The sequence below is a fragment of the Aquarana catesbeiana genome, linkage group LG08 (assembly GCF_042186555.1).
Source record: "Aquarana catesbeiana isolate 2022-GZ linkage group LG08, ASM4218655v1, whole genome shotgun sequence".
NCBI classification, from domain to species: Eukaryota; Metazoa; Chordata; class Amphibia; order Anura; family Ranidae; genus Aquarana; species Aquarana catesbeiana.
In genome coordinates this window covers 297,704,952-297,721,580 of record NC_133331.1, presented here as the reverse complement: position 1 = coordinate 297,721,580, position 16,629 = coordinate 297,704,952, and the positions used below count along the sequence as shown (strand labels likewise).

General features: G+C 45.2%; 1 protein-coding gene across 1 annotated transcript in view; it reads left to right on the top strand.

Annotated features, from left to right (window-relative positions):
* Window positions 1-3,783: 3,783 nt before the first annotated feature.
* The window catches only part of LOC141104998 (uncharacterized), a 35,958-nt gene continuing 23,112 nt past the window's right edge, over window positions 3,784-16,629 (top strand). The window contains exon 1 of the mRNA XM_073594805.1: window positions 3,784-5,943. Within this exon, the coding sequence (XP_073450906.1) occupies window positions 3,794-5,943 (2,150 nt within the window). The 5' untranslated portion in view covers window positions 3,784-3,793. The remainder of the gene's footprint in view (window positions 5,944-16,629) is intronic.

The window sequence follows — 16,629 nt, the reverse complement described above, 5'->3', positions numbered from 1 at the left end:
GCCCAAGCTTTTTTCCGGTATTGTTCATGGGACCCTCCCTAAATTTAAATTAATATATAAAAGTAGGGCATGCCCTAAGAAGTTCACCAAAATATGGCGGCCGTGGCTGGACGTCTCAGAGGACTTCTGGGGGGATGTCCTCTCCTCACAGTTATCTCTCAGTGATGTGATCCAGTAAACATTATTTGACATCTGTCTATATGTAGATGGAGATTCACATATGCTCTTAAAAAAGTTTACTCCCTTTGGGTTTTTGGAAATGTACCGCACTAATGAGGTCGTGTGTGAATGGGTGTGAGTGTGACTGGATGTCTCTTTTCTTGTTAGGGGTATTAATGTTTTATACAGACGTCCTAATCAGTGATCTTTTTTATATCCGAATGAATGTGCTGTTTATACCATACATGTACGTACGGTCAGTCTGTATTTGTTTTTTGATTTTGTCTTTCTTTTGTTATCTAAAAATGAAAATAAACACCTTTAAAAAAAAAAAAAAGTCTCCGGAGTACACGGAGATCACAGGAATATGATGTGTCCTGGCAAAGCCCAAAGACAAAGATCATCTTTTAGTTTAGGGGAGGAGGGACGCATCCGGGAGAAATAATTCTGTGTACAGAAACCTCACAGAGTGCTCCCCACAGCTCCTCCTCCCAATGTCCCTCCAATCAGAGTCAGAGAATCCTATGACATCACACTGACCGCACAGCTCCCCCTCCAAATGTCCCTCCAATCAGAGTCAGAGAATCCTATGACATCACATAAATGGAGATCTGAATGATTAATTGAGGAGGATTCTGGGAATGTCATTTGATTTTACTATTTGTGTTCAAACCTAGAGTTTTCCTCCTGTGAAGTCTGGAGATCATCTGACCATCACATTGCCTCCACCTCCCTCCCTGATAGAATAGAGAAATAAAAAGAAGATTCTAGAAGTCACCAGAGAGATCATCGAGCTGCTGACAGGAGAGATGAGCGGTGCTGGGAAGGACGTCATGATGGACAATCAGCCACCCCTCACATCACCGGGTAAGAGGAGACTTTATTGTAAAGGAGAGAGCAGTACGGAGGGTCCACCTAGATCCCCCATCATCTGATAAACACATAGAAACAATGTATTCAGTCAGTGTGTGTGTTTCCTACAGATGGATCCAGTAATGGGAACCCACCAGAGAGATGTCCTCATCCTCTGTATTCCCGGGATTCCACACAGGAAGATCACACTATCCCTCACCATCATCAGGTAGATGAGGAACAATCACTGATAGTATCATTAGGATCTGTACATTATCTGCATTGTTACAATTGATGTCATTTTTATTATATATTCAGAGTGGAAACCTGAGAGATCCTAAAGTTGAGGTTAAAGAAGAGACTAAAGAGGATGGGATGATGGAGGAAAATCACAAAGATCTGCACAAGGACACCATGGGGGAGTCATCCAGCTACGGAAACCCACCAGAGAGATGTCCCCGTCCTCTGTATTCCCGGGATTCCACACAGGAAGGTCACACCATCCCTCAATATTACAAGGTTGGTGGGACAAAGATTTTAAAACAGAGACTTTTGGAGACGATGTGTGGATTTCTTATATGATGTCACAATAATAAATCTTATATTTTACAGATGACATTCTCTCTCTTATTTTGGTTTAGAGTGGAGATCCAATCGATATAGAATTTGAGGTTAAATCAGAAGAAGAAGAGATGTATGTGAGGGATGATCAGCAGTCTATGGAGGAGGATGGAATAACGGGGACATTTATAGAGGAGGACACTCCTACAGAGATCAGCACAGGTGGGTCATTAATTCTGAATACATTCTTCCACCCATACTGCTCACTGATTGGTCCAGAGTAGGGCGGGGACTGGGTGATATCAGCCTGTAATCCCCTGGTCACGTTCCTGAGCACCTGGCTGTATTACATGGCCCCTTGATTGCTCTAGGCCCAATGTTAGAAGTATTAGAGTGCTGCTGGTTTTCTTGCACTGCACTTTAAGCCACCCCTGGTCCCAAACACGTAGGGTTTTGCACTTCACTGTCCTCTCCTTCCTTTGGGGGGTGGGGAGGGCTTGCTTGTACTCACTCAGTCTCTTTAAGTAGCTCCCAGAAGACTGATGTACTGGCCTTTTGGTGAACAGGCTGCTTCTGGCTTGGCCTGAAGTCTGCAGCTAGGCCTAACTAAGATTGTAGCTGAGTGATGTCCTGAATATCTCTCTCCCACAGCAGTCATCTCCAGACAGCTGGACCTTGGATCCGGCTCCCAACCTGCCAGTTTTCAGAATATTTATGGGTTGCTTCCCCAGCTTATAAGCCTGCCTCCTCAGGGATTGGTGGAAACTCCATAAATATTCAAGCTACGGCCTCTGTCCACCACCCACTATGTTCTTGAGACTTTCAGGGGGTCCCAGAAGACGGGAAGGTTACAGAGCCACAGCTTGTAAAACCCGGCACAGTCTCCTGTGGATTAACCCCATGCTGCTCTGCCTACAAGGAAACTAACTAAACTTACCTTACAACAGAGACCGTGTGGGTGCTACAGTCGTTATTTGCCCTAGGCACTTGGCATATGTCTCTTGGGTTTTCTACCCCATGCCCAGGTCTAGCAAGATCTCCCAGGGTCACTTGTTTGCTGGCTGTGGAGGGATATGTCTGTATAGTCCCAAAGCCACCGAGTGCAGTCTCAGGAGGTGGGAGGCAGCGGTGTGGGACCTCTGCAACTTGTCTCAAGTAATTATTTAAGCCACCACTGATTACTCAATACCAATATTATGAGTCCTGACCCTTACAATGTATAATTTACTGTATATTGCATGTTACATACTCCTGACCCCTGCACTATATACTCTATGTTGTACATACATACTCCTGACCCCAGCACTATATACTCTATGTTGTACATTACATACTCCTGACCCCTGCACTATATACTCTATATTGTACATTAGGTATTCCTGAAGACTTTCCCTGTATACTTTGTTGTACATTACATACTCCTGACCCCTGCACTATATATTCTTATGTTGTACCTTACATACTCCTGCCCTCTGCACTATATACTCCTGACCCCTGCACTATATACTCTGTGTTGTACATTACATAATTCTGATACTATATAGTCCTATCTGTTGTATATTATACAGTATATATTACATACTCCTGACTTCTGCTCTCTCCCCTCTACCCACTGCTATATATACACATAATATGTATTCTCTTTTGTTACACCCATTTCCTACCAGCTGGACATTTTATATCTGATGATTTGATTGGAGCACAGACTTTTACATGGTGATAATAATGTGATAACATCCTCCAACTTTGGAACCTTAAACAGAAAGTGATAATGAGGGAGGAGTCAATAACCCAATGATGGTGGTCTTCAGGATCAGTCCAGTCTTCATCTTGGTTGTTCTCCCCCCATCCTCACTCTCTGACCTCTGGTGGGGCTCAGCCCCGCTGTTATTCATGATTAAATCATGGACTAAATAAGGAAGTGCAGGACTTCTTGTGTTGGGAAGATGGCAATGAGTGATAGAGGGGGTGGGGACACTCGTCCTATAATCCCCTCATCACTGTCACTCCTATAAAAGACAGTTCTCGTTGTTTCCTCACTCTCTGACTAAGGTCCATGAATAAAGAAATGAACTGCTAGGAGATCAGAGGACACATTTACTAGTTACCTTGAGGGGGGAATTGTAAGATCCTCAGAGACAAAGCTGCCTGATGTGGGCGAACCAATCAGCTCATGTCTAGTAATAATATTTATATCTTTATTTTAGTAGATGGACGGGAGATGAGGAAAACCTCAGAGGATTGTCTCACTTTGTCTCCAGACTGTAAAGTAGAAGATGAGGACATCACACAGTATAGTCCAGGAGAAAACCCGACTACCTCAAATGTCCATCCGGCACCACACAGTGTAGATGAACCATCGTATTCCTCTTATCCTGAGGAACCTCAGACTGTGCGGGACGGTGCCGGACCATCGTATTCCTCTTATCCTGAGGAACCTCAGACTGTGAGGGACGGTGCCGGACCATCGTATTCCTCTTATCCCGAGGAACCTCAGACTGTGCGGGACGGTGCCGGACCATCGTATTCCTCTTATCCTGAGGAACCTCAGACTGTGAGGGACGGTGCCGGACCATCGTATTCCTCTTATCCTGAGGAACCTCAGACTGTGAGGGACGGTGCCGGACCATCGTATTCCTCTTATCCTGAGGAACCTCAGACTGTGCGGGACGGTGCCGGACCATCGTATTCCTCTTATCCTGAGGAACCTCAGACTGTGAGGGACGGTGCCGGACCATCGTATTCCTCTTATCCTGAGGAACCTCAGACTGTGAGGGACGGTGCCGTCCTTCTAACAGATCAAATGTTTTCCTGTACTGAGTGCGGGAAGTGTTTTTGTTTTAAATCCAATCTATATGTGCATAAAAGATCTCACACAGGTGAGAAGCCAAAGGGGGAAAAGCCATATTCCTGTCCTGAGTGCGGGAAATGTTTTTCACAGAAGTCAGGTCTTTACAGACATCAGAGATTGCACACTGGGGAGAAGCCGTATTCCTGTCCTGAGTGCGGGAAATGTTTTTTGCAGAAGTCCAGTCTTTATAGACATCAGAGTTTGCACACTGGGGAGAAGCCGTATTCCTGTACTGAGTGCGGAAAATGTTTTTCACGGAAGGCCTGCCTTTACAGACATCAGAGATTGCACATGACAAAGAAGCCATATTCCTGTCCTGAGTGCGGAAAGTGTTTTTCAGAGAAGTCCAATCTTCACACACATCAGAGATCTCACACGGGTGAGAAGCCGTATTGCTGTCCTGAGTGCGGAAAAAGTTTTTCAGATAAGTCACATTTTTACAGACATCGAAGACTGCACAAGGGGAAAAATCTGGTTTCCTGTTCAGAGTGTGGGAAAAGTTTTGTACGAAAATCAGATCTTGTCCTACATCTGAGGTCTCACACAGGAGAAAAACCATATTCATGTTCTGAGTGCGGGAAATGTTTTTCGCAGAAGGCCCATCTTATTACACATCAGAGGTCTCACACGGGTGAAAGGCCTTATTCCTGTCTTGAGTGCGGGAAATGTTTTTTTAAAAAATCAGATCTTGTCGAACATCGGAGGTCTCACACGGGGGAAAAACCTTATTTCTGCTCCGAGTGCGGCAATTTTTTTTCAAAGAAGTCCAATCTAAACATTCACCAAAGGTCTCACAAAGGAGAGGGGCCTTATTCCTGTCTTCAGTGCGGGAAATGTTTTGTAGAAAGATCAGATCTTGTCACACATCAGAGATCTCACACGGAGGAAAAAACACTTGTCTGTTCTGAGTGCGGGAAATGTTTTTCACATAGGTCCAAACTTATCATACATCAAAGGTCCCACACAGGCGAGAGGCCTTATTCCTGTCCTGAGTGCGGGAAAGGTTTTGCACAGAAAACAGATCTTGCCACACATCAGAGGTTTCACACAGGGGAAAAACCGTATACCTGTTCTAAGTGCGGGAAATGTTTTTCAGATAAATCGCATCTATACAAACATCGGAGATCTCACACGGGGGAAAAGCCATACTCCTGTTCTGAGTGCGGAACATGTTTTTCACAGAAGTCCAGTCTTAACAGACATCAGAGATTACACACTGGGGAGAAGCCGTATTCCTGTCCCGCGTGCAGGAAATGTTTTTCAGTGAAGTCCTCTCTTAACAGACATCAGAGATTACACACTGGGGAGAAGCCGTATTCCTGTCCCGCGTGCAGGAAATGTTTTTCAGTGAAGTCCTCTCTTTACACACATCAAAGATTGCACACGGGTGAAAAGCCGTATTCCTGTCCTGAGTGCGGGAAATGTTTTTCAAGGAAGTCCAATCTTTCCACACATAAGAAATTGCACACGGGGGAGAAGCCGTATTCCTGTCCTGAATGTTGGAAATGTTTTTCAAATAAGTACAGTCTTAAATCACATCAGAGATCGCACACGGGGGGAGAAGCCGTATTCCTGTCCTGAGTGCGGGAAATGTTTTTCAGATAGGTCCATTTTTTACAGACATAAGAGATCTCACACGGGGGGAGAAGCCGTATTCTTGTCCTAAATGAGGGGAATGTTCCTCAGTGAAGTCCTGTCTTCCTGTACATAAGGGGTCCCACACAACCCCTTGAGGTGTATTAGTGCCTTGATTGTGGGAAATGTCTTCTATATTAAATGTTGATGGACATGTGGGGAAGAAGCATGTAACGAAATGTCCCACACTCCGCTTGAGTGCTTTCGTCATATACTGCTTCCTCCAGTCTGAGAATGGATAGAAGATATCAGCAGCATATTACAACCAGGAACAAGGCAGGACTCGTTTGGCGTTCATGTTGAGCAACCAAATGAGTACTGCCTAGTTTGTGGTTGTCAGCAGTTGAAATATCTGATATCTATATTCAGACTGGGAGGAAGCGGTACACGACGAAAGCACTCAAGCGGAGTGTGCGGACGTTTCATTACAAAGCACACCCTGATATACACCTCAGATATACTCCATGGCTGATCTTCATCATGGAAGAAACAGTTGATAAGGAGATCAGAGATCACCAAAGACATGGATGAAGTGTTGTACCGTGTTGTCCATTGATAGCAGAAGAAAAATAAAAATGGAGTCCTTACCTCTCATTGCCTGAGTACATTTTGTGGTATGGAGATTTAGAGGTCTATAATTCTCTTGCAAGAGGTCTGTTTTCTCAAGTCGTCTTCTAGGACGAAATACGTTAACCCCACCACTTAATAGGCGGTCCTCTAGGCCTTTTAAAATAAAAATGGAGTCATTACCTCTCATTGGCTGAGTACATTTTGTGGTGTAAACTCTTGCAAGAGGTCTGTTTTCTCAAGTCGTCTTCCAGGACGAAACACGTTAACCCCACCACTTAATAGGCGGTCCTCTAGGCCTTTTAAAATAAAAATGGAGTCATTACCTCTCATTGGCTGAGTACATTTTGTGGTGGAAGATTTCACAAACACTTACAGGTCTGTTTCTTAAAAAAAAAAAAAAAAATTGTTGAAGAAATGTGGTCAGCCATGACCAATTTTGGTCATATTTTATTTCATACAATGATTTCCTATGGTTATCAGCGCCATCTAAAGGCCATTATGCACTATTCCTCCTGATTGAGGTATTTCAGGGAAAATACCGCACTATGGCCACTAGATGGAGCTGACGATCATAGGAAATCACTGTATTTATTAAAATAAGGACAACATTTGTCATGCCTGGATGAATGCTTGTCACTATTGGTGCTTTTTATTAGTTATAAGTAGGACACGTAATTTCCTTCCTCAGGCGTGGTTTCCTACAAATAGCTGAGGTCAGACTCATGTACTTTTGGGCACAGTAGACATCGAAGAACGTAAGTTAATTATACCAATAGTATAAGTGCAAGTATTGATTTACAATTGAAAATACCGCATTTGGCCGTGTTCATCTCTCTGGTGTAGTTCATTAGAAAGAACGTTTCACTTCGGTATTCTTAGATCTGGACCATCGGGGGTGTCTATCTATACACTATATTACCAAAAGTATTGGGACGCCTGCCTTTACACGCACTTGAACTTTAATGACATCCCAGTCTTAGTCCGTAGGGTTCAATATTGAGTTGGCCCACCCTTTACCGCTATAACAGCTTCAACTCTTCTGGGAAGGCCGTCCACAAGGTTTAGGAGTTCGTCTATGGGAATGTTTGACCATTCTTCCAGAAGAACATTTGGGAGGTCAGGCACTGATGTTGGACGAGAAGGCCTGGCTCGCAGTCTCCGCTCTAATTCCTCCCAAAGGTGTTCTATTGGGTTGAGGTCAGGACTCTGTGCAGGCCAGTCAAGTTCCTCCACCACCAAACTCGCTCATCCATGTCTTTATGGACCTTGCTTTGTGCACTGGTCCAAATCATTTGGTGGAGGGGGGATTATGGTGTGGGGTTGTTTTTCAGGGGTTGGGCTTGGCCCCCTTAGTTCCAGTGAAGGGAACTCTTAAGGCGTCAGCATACCAAGACATTTTGGACAATATTATGCTCCCAACTTTGTGGGAACAGTTTTGGGGACGGCCCCAACATTACTGTGCAGCAGTGCACAAAGCAAGGTCCATAAAGACATGGATGAGCGAGTTTGGGGTGGAGGAACTTAACTGGCCTGCACAGAGTCCTGGCCTCAACCCAGTTAAATTCCTCCACCCCAAACTCGCTCATCCATGTCTTTATGGACCTTGCTTTGTGCACTGGTGCGTAGTCATGTCAGAACAGGAAGGGGCCGTCCCCAAACTGTTCCCACAAAGTTGGGGGCATGAAATTGTCCAAAATGTCTTGGTATGCTGACGTCTTAAGAGTTCCCTTCACTGGAACTAAGGGGCCAAGCCCAACCCCTGAAAAACAACCCCCACACCATAATCCCCCCTCCACCAAATGATTTGGACCAGTGCACAAAGCAAGGTCCATAAAGACTTGGATGAGCGAGTTTGGGGTGGAGGAACTTGACTGGCCTGCACAGAGTCCTGGCCTCAACCCAGTCAAGTTCCTCCACCCCAAACTCGCTCATCCATGTCTTTATGGACCTTGCTTTGTGCACTGATGGGCAGTCATGTCAGAACATGAAGGGGCCGTCCCCCAAACTGTTCCCACTGCCTCAACCCAGTCAAGTTCCTCCACACAAAACTTGCTCGTCCATGACTTTGTAGACCTTTGCTATGGGCACACTACCATCGGGGAACTGTCACAGAGACAGCTTTTGACAATTCCTTTATTTAAAAAAAAAAAATGTCCCACAAATTAAAAAAGTAAATCCAGCGTCAATCACGATGAACACCGCCACCAACCCCCCCCCAAAAAAAAGAGGTCCACACCTGACAAAGGCTCCTGCCATCTGACAGTTCCATAAAATAACTAAGAGGCGGAGCTACCCGATAATGTCACCAGGCAACTTCTCCCCCTTGTGACATCATCGACCCAGTATGCTTGGATAAGAGTCTGGTATGGATTTTGGGGGGGCGGCCCCATGTCGTTTTTTTTTTTTGACGTAAAGGCTTGGTATGGATTGGGGGGGGGGGGGCATGTCGATTATTTTTTTCCTAATTTTGGTGTAAAGGGGCTGGTATGGATGGGGAGGGGGCCTCACTTTTTTTTTTTTTTTCCTTTTTTTTTTTTCATTGCCGCCATTCCTTTGTTCACCGTTGAAAGCTAATGAGTCATCGGTTGTTATGGACGCGTCGGACGGCTTCCCCGCCTGCTCCTTGACAACCAGCTATTCTTAACAAAGAATTCTGTGTCTATCATACTCAGCTTAATTATTGATTAATATGCCAATTGATGTTGTATGTCTAAATGAAGAGAAAGCAGCATGGCGGGTCTGCTAAGTGCTTGTAGTGTGAAACGCGTAGACAGTCTCATCTCTCCTGCCATGCTCTCACTTCTGGTTTTATTGTAATAAAGGAGTATTTTCCTGGTCCATTCTGGTTTCTTTTGTCTCCTCAGTGACCAGCTGGACTTGCACTGATTGTGTGAGCAGAATAATGTCCACCAACCTAGAGCGGTGTATATTTGTGGCTTATCTTCACTAGCTTATTATTTTTCTTCTTTATTATTTTATCTTCCGTTTTTCCTTAATCAGCACCTCCCTATCTTCTTCTGTCTAGACCAGGCATCTCCAAACTACGGCCCTCCAAGTGTTGCGGAACTACACGTCCCCATGAGGCGTTGTAAAACTCTGACCTTCACAGACATGACTAGGCATGATGGGAATTGTAATTCCTGAACAACTAGAGGGACGTAGTTTGGAGACCCCCTCCCTGGTCTAGACAGAAGCGGTGAACCCAGATTGGTACAACCTCGGTACAAGCGATATTCAGACCCCCACGCCCGGGGGGAATGCCCTGTAATGTTGCTTCAGACATTGGATCCAGCATGAGGCGCTCGCTACCGCTTTTGGTGCAATGTGTTGAGTTAGCTGCAGGGTGCTATACAAATCCAGGGTGGTGGTCCATCGCTATGGAGCCCAGCCCCTAAAGACCCCTTCGGGGGTATGCTCAGTGTGACGGGTAAGGCATGGCCTTTATATATAGTCCAGCATTCTGGACAGATAAGACAGAGTTGCCCTGTTTGAATCAGAAAAGGGCTGGCGACTCGGATGCTCTTGAGTAAAAGTCCTTTATTTGGTTACACGGGTACACGGGTACAGGCTACGTGTTTTGGCTAAGAAGCCTTCATCAAAGCAAGAGTCGCCCTGTTCCTCTGACCATCACTGTATAAAACATTACTATGTTTAGACTGTATTCACCTTATGGCGTAAGCTTTTCAAATTTGGCCCTAAATTTCAACCACTTGGAGCTCAGTCTCAGGTGGAAGACCAGGTGTTACATCACACCTTTTTAATGCCACTTCCACCTAAAACCCTTATAAGGAACTCAGGTGCCCTTTCACCACTCATTACAGGATGGTCTATGTGCCCTAACTTTAGACAAAAGATATCTCCCATGGGACTTTGTTGCAGCAATAGAAATCACACAATTACATATTGGTGTATAAAAAATAGAAAAACTTTTATTGAACAACAGGTTTAAAATTGGCTGGTCTGGACACTTCACGTCCTGATCTTTTACCATTCCTACAATATACATATACTGCAGGGATGCATGAAATTATTTAAATGAATTGCATATCCACTAAGTCAAACCAACGCGTTTCAACCTATATAAAGTCTTCATCAGGGATTAAGGAAGTGGAAGCAATTAAAGATATGAATGTGACTGGATGTCCAGACCGACAGGTAATGGCTCAGTATTGCAGACCACACGGGTCTCAGCCCAACCCAGACCTCAAGCCCCACAGAAGATCAATGGCTATCAAGGAGAAGGCAACAGAGGCAGCTTGCTCGCATTCACTAATGGAAGAGTAAGAGGCCACAAAATATATGTGTAAAGCTGGATGGTAGACAACCGCAGCAAAAGGAGAGCAATCTCATATAAAGCCACCCAGCATGGGTTGACAGCATGGACTCTACTGGCTCCACTAAGCAAATTTGGCCCTAAAATTGAACCACTTGGATCGCAGTTTCAGATGGATGACCAGGTGTCACATCACACCCTTTAATGCCACTTCCGCCTAGAGCCCTTATAATTGTGAAAAGAGGAGTTGGGACTTTAAATGAGGTCTACATACATGGCATTATGACTCTTGGTTGACACTCTGGATGCTACTTTAATTACAGTAAAACCTTGGTTTGTAAGCATAATTCGTTCCAGAAACATGCTTGTAATCCAAAGCACTTGTATATCAAAGTATTTTTTTTACAGGGTATAAAAGAGAAGAGAGGCACCTCTAAGTGTAGTAATAAGTTGCTAAATGTTGTACCTTCATTAAATGTAACCATTTAGCTTCACTTAGAGGGCTCCTCTCTTCTTTTTTATACTCAGCTGTGACATGACGCCACTTGCATATCAAGACGTCGCTTGTATATCAAGGCAAAATTTATTTAACCACTTGCTTACCGGGCACTTAAACCCCCCTCCTGCCCAGACCAATTTTCAGCTTTCAGCACTGACACACTTTGAATGACAATTGCGCGGTCATACAACACTGTACTCAAATGAAATTTTTATCATTTTTTTCCCACAAATAGAGCTTTCTTTTGGTGGTATTTGATCACCTCTGGGGGTTTTTATTTTTTGCTAAACAAACAAAAAAATGGAAAATTTTGAAAAAAAAACAAAAAAACATGTTTCATAGTTTGTTATTAAATTTTGCAAACAGGTAATTTTTCTCCTTCATTGATATGCGCTGATGAGGCGGCACTGGTGGGCACTGATAGGCTGCACTGATGGGCACAGATTGGCACAGTTAAGGCAGCATTGATAGGCACAGTTAGGGGGCACTGATAAGCACAGATAAGGCGGCACTGATGGGGACAGATAAGGTGGTACTGATGGGCACAGATAAGGCGGCACTGATGGGCACAGATGGGTGGCATGGATGGGCGGCAGTGATGGGCGGCACTTATGGGCACTGGTAGGTGACACTGATGGGCACTGATAGGTGGCACTGATGTGCAGCACTGTTGTTGAGGCACTGATTGTGGGCACTGATGGGTGGCACTGTGGGCATTGACGGGTGGCACTGGTAGGCGGCACTGCTGCCTATTGCTAGGTGGCACTGGCAGGGGGCACATTTGGGCACTGGTGATCTAGCTGCAGATCTCCGTGATCAGGACTGATGTCCCTCTTACGGCCGCCGGTGATCGGCTTTTTTTTCCTCCTCACGCTGTCAGCGAGAGGAGAAAAAATAGCCGATTACCAGCTCTGTTGACATCACATGATCACCTGTCATTGGCTGACAGCTGATCACATGGTAAGAGGTCGGGATCGACCCCTCACTCCGATCTGTGATCAGGCGAGTCTCATTGACGTCGTCCCGGCAAAGCAGGTCCGCTCTGTAGCCGTCATTCGGCTATAGCGCGGATCGATCTCTAGTGGTTAAACATTTTGCTTGTCTTGCAAAACGCTCTCAAACCAAGTTACTCTCAAACCAAGGTTTTACTGTACTTAATTATTGATGTGCCTTGATTGGCGGCGCCTTGGTTCCTGCATTTTTGGGAGCTGCGATGTGGGCCGAGGCTCCTCCCTCCTCCTTTCTCCTACCGTTGCGGGGGGCTGGGCGGGCACCCGACGCACATCAATGCCACGCCTCACATGTGACGTCATGTGACGCCGCACACCGACGTGTTGCATTCAATCAGCAATTATCACGACGGGAAGTCTTGAGAGCCAGTTGCCGATTGACACTAGGTGTCCGGGCATTGAAACCGCCTCCCCCTTGAGTACGCAGCGTGACGTTGGTGGCACTCTATGGCTGCCTGTGGCTATAAAGACTGCACGTGGGTGGAGCACATACTTTTCTCACCTTCACACCCCAACACACTGGCTGTCATGGTTTCCATCCTAATGCCCTGTACACGCGATCGGACATTCCGACAGCAAAACTGTGGAATTTTGTTCGAAGGTTGTTGGCTCCAACTTGTCTTGCATACACACGGTCACACAAATGTTGGCCAACAATTACGATTGTGATTCTGAGACTTAATAACATGAATTTTATCATCAATTATTATCACTATTAACATCATTATCTTTATTATGAATTGGAATATTTTTATTACTATATATTAATGTATCTATTATTACTGTGAATCATGTATAATAAACTGTTAAGGTGTTACTATTGTCTATCATGTTTTTTTAAATTATTCAATGTATATTACTTCGGAATTTACCATCATGTGATTGCGTATCTTATTACCTAGCCGTGCTTCATACAAAGTCCCACCCAACCCCCTTCTTTTAATATATGTTCAATAGAGCCCTTATAAGGAACTCAGGTTTTTTTCACCACTCGTTACAGGATGGTCTATGTGCCTTAACTTTGGGAGCGATTTGGAGTGGCGGTTGGAAGAAATCATGGATTACAGAGAAGAGGTGCTGAACATCTCGGAAGTGGAAGTATGGAATTTCTGGCCGTTCAGGAATGGGATCTGGAGACTGCCTACAGATGGCTGCTAGACTCTGCTTAGTGCCAGTGCTGGGCTCCCTTTGCCTGGGACTATCCAGAAGTAGCAGCTGACAGTCCTGAAATCTCGGCTGAAGTGTCAGCAATGGAGCAGAGTACCAGTATGTGCTTTGCCCATCTCTGCCCACAGCTATGGATGCAGAGGTCTTATGGCGGATGCAGGTGTTGACTCACCATGGTGATCCTGTTTCTGCATAGGATGATCTTAGATGGAGAAATGTATCTGTCCAACGAAAGTTCAAGGGCTCGGGAGAAGAGGAAGGCATCCTCATTCCACAGCCATGGATCACAGAAAATAGGGATTTAATTGACTTTTCATCAAAGGATATTATGAATGATGAGTAACCTGCCAAAGTGTTGGCACTGGGCCCAAGGTCCACCAGCCCGTGCCCTGGATTTTCAGCAATTCCAGAGACTAGTGATTTAATCGACTTTTCTGCTGAGGAAGAACACCTGGGTGAGCCTTCAGCAGAAGAGCTGGCATCAGCGCAGAACATCACTGAGTTCTGCCCAGCACCAACAACAGCTTCAGCCTTCCTGAGAGAAGAGGCAGCCAGCCTATCTCCCACTTCACTGACAGGGACATGGGACTTCCCAACAGCAGCATCTGTAAAGTTACAACAAACTTCTCCAGCTGAAGCACTGGTAACTGGACAGAGGGTCAAAGAACTCTGCCCCACACCTGCTGCAGTTCCGGAGGCCCACGGTGAGAACGAGACAGTCACTTCCCAGCAGCAGATCAGTTTCCAGGGGGAGAAGGGAGAAGAGGTTGTCATCCTCCCTCCCCAACAGTCATCCAGAGGGGAGGAAATTGTCTTCCCTCCCCAGCCAGGATCCGTGCACCTGGGAGACAGTGACAGAGAAATGTCAGCCCAGCAACCAGATGAGGAAACAGAAGATGAATCAATCGGCCTCCCCCCCCAACAGTTAGCTGGAGCTGATGATGTGGCATCCCCTGCAGAAGTGCTGACAACAGGACATAGTGCTACCAGCCTCTACTCCATGCTGGCAACAACTACAGAGTCCCATGGAGCTGGGGCAGTTGGTCCCTCTCCCCAGCAACAAGCTGAAGTAGTGAAGCTTCTACTCCCAGCTGAATCGCTAGCAACAGGGTAGAGCACCGCTGGCCTCTGCCTAGCACCCACAGTGTTTCCACATCTTCAGGGAACTGCGGAAGTCAGCCCCTCTGCCCAACAACAGACTGAGCCATGGAATGATAGAGACAACCCAGCTGAAGCGCTGGCGACCGGACAGAGAGTCAATGACCTCTATCCCACACCTACTGACAGTAACCTTTCCCTGCGGCCAAGAATGGAAATCAGGTTGACCACCTATGTAAGTACATGTGCTTGACTATCGCATGTCCAGACAAGGTGGAGGTCTGGGACCTTGTTAGTCGACTTTTGATGGGGGAGAAATGTGACAGACCTAACCAACCTCTTTTGGAGAGAACTAGGAGCAAGCCTTTCACCCACTGATTATGGCCCAGGGAGAGAGCAGATCATTATCTAATGATGGACCACCACTTAATGGACGATCAGAACAAGGCTTGGCTTACTTCTCTGAATAAGGACAATAAAGCTTCCCTTTTGGAGTGGATTGAAAGGTGTAATATTAACTGTGGGACAGTAAAATTTGTCCACAATATCCTTCAAGAAATCGATGATACAATAATTCCACTGTATCGGAATGATGGAACATTGTATGAGCTTTGCCTTATAGACAATTGTAGGTAGGAGCCAGACAGTCTGTGACTGGGGTCTCCTGCTTTTGTCTGAAGGTGTTCTGTGTTTATACTTATGTTAATGTCTATTGTACCTTCTAAGCTCAAAATCGGCAAGTCTGACCTGGAATGAGACCTCTGAGTCATCCAGGTGGCTAATTAAGGTAATGTTTATAGTATATGTTGGGTTTTGTAATTATATTCCTGTGTAAAGGTTGCATTGTTAGGGTAATATTAACAGGAGGAGGGATGTCCTACTTTGGTGTATATACTCTCTGTAATTTTTTACATAAAAATGTTCCAGTTTTGCAGCCAAACAAGTCACGCCTGGTTCTTGGTTGCATTAGGCGGCTATAATATCTGATATCTATGTTCAGATTGGAAGAAGCGCTCAAGCAGAGTGTGGAAAGCGGTTCCGTTACAGTCTACGTCTGGATTACCATATACACCTTCAAGAATCAAGACACACTTACCCTATCTCCTGCACCCTACTCCCTCAGGGAAATACCCTCACTTGTAATTATAGTGGACACCAGGTGAAAGAGAGCCAGTTCTAAATCACAGGAGAACATTAACTCTGTCGAGGTCTACACACCCTCAGAGTGACAATGTGTCCCTTGCAATGGAGTGGGACCTGGTTTGTCCTACTGTCCATATCTTCCATAATGTCCACATCTTGTTCTAGCTCTATCTCAGGCACACAACATGTGGCCTACCTGACAAAAGCAGAATTTTCTGTCGCCATTCCTTGGACAGATTACGGCCTTAATACGGCCATCTTTGTCCAGAGCTCTAAAACGTCCCGCCTCTTCTTCCACTCCAGTTTCCCAACCGGAGTCAGATCCCCATATGTCGGTCCTAAAGAATGCAGAGACAGGAGGGAATGGAGAGGATATGGATGCCGTACCGGAGGAAGGTGCGGAGGATTTCCCTCCACCACATTGTCATTATGATGAAGAAGGACCTTCACACAACATGCTTGCTAACATTGAAAAGCTCATTGCCTCTGTCTGCAAAATCCTTGGCATTACACCACTTGGCTCTCCTCCATTTCCGGGAAGAGGAACATCCCTGTAATGTGCATAAAGTGCTGCAGCAGCACTGACAAAAGAAAAAAAATTTGATTGCTGGCAAATTTCATTACTGGCTTCTTAAAAAAAAAAAAAAATGAAAGAAATAAACAACTTTTATGTAGAGTCCAACAAAATTACATTCCACGCTTTTTGAATCTAGTAGGTATTTTAAAAGGGGTCCTTAAAGCAAAAAACATACAACATAGGTTGGACTTCATGGACTTGTGTCTTTTTTTAACCTCACCTACTATGTAACTA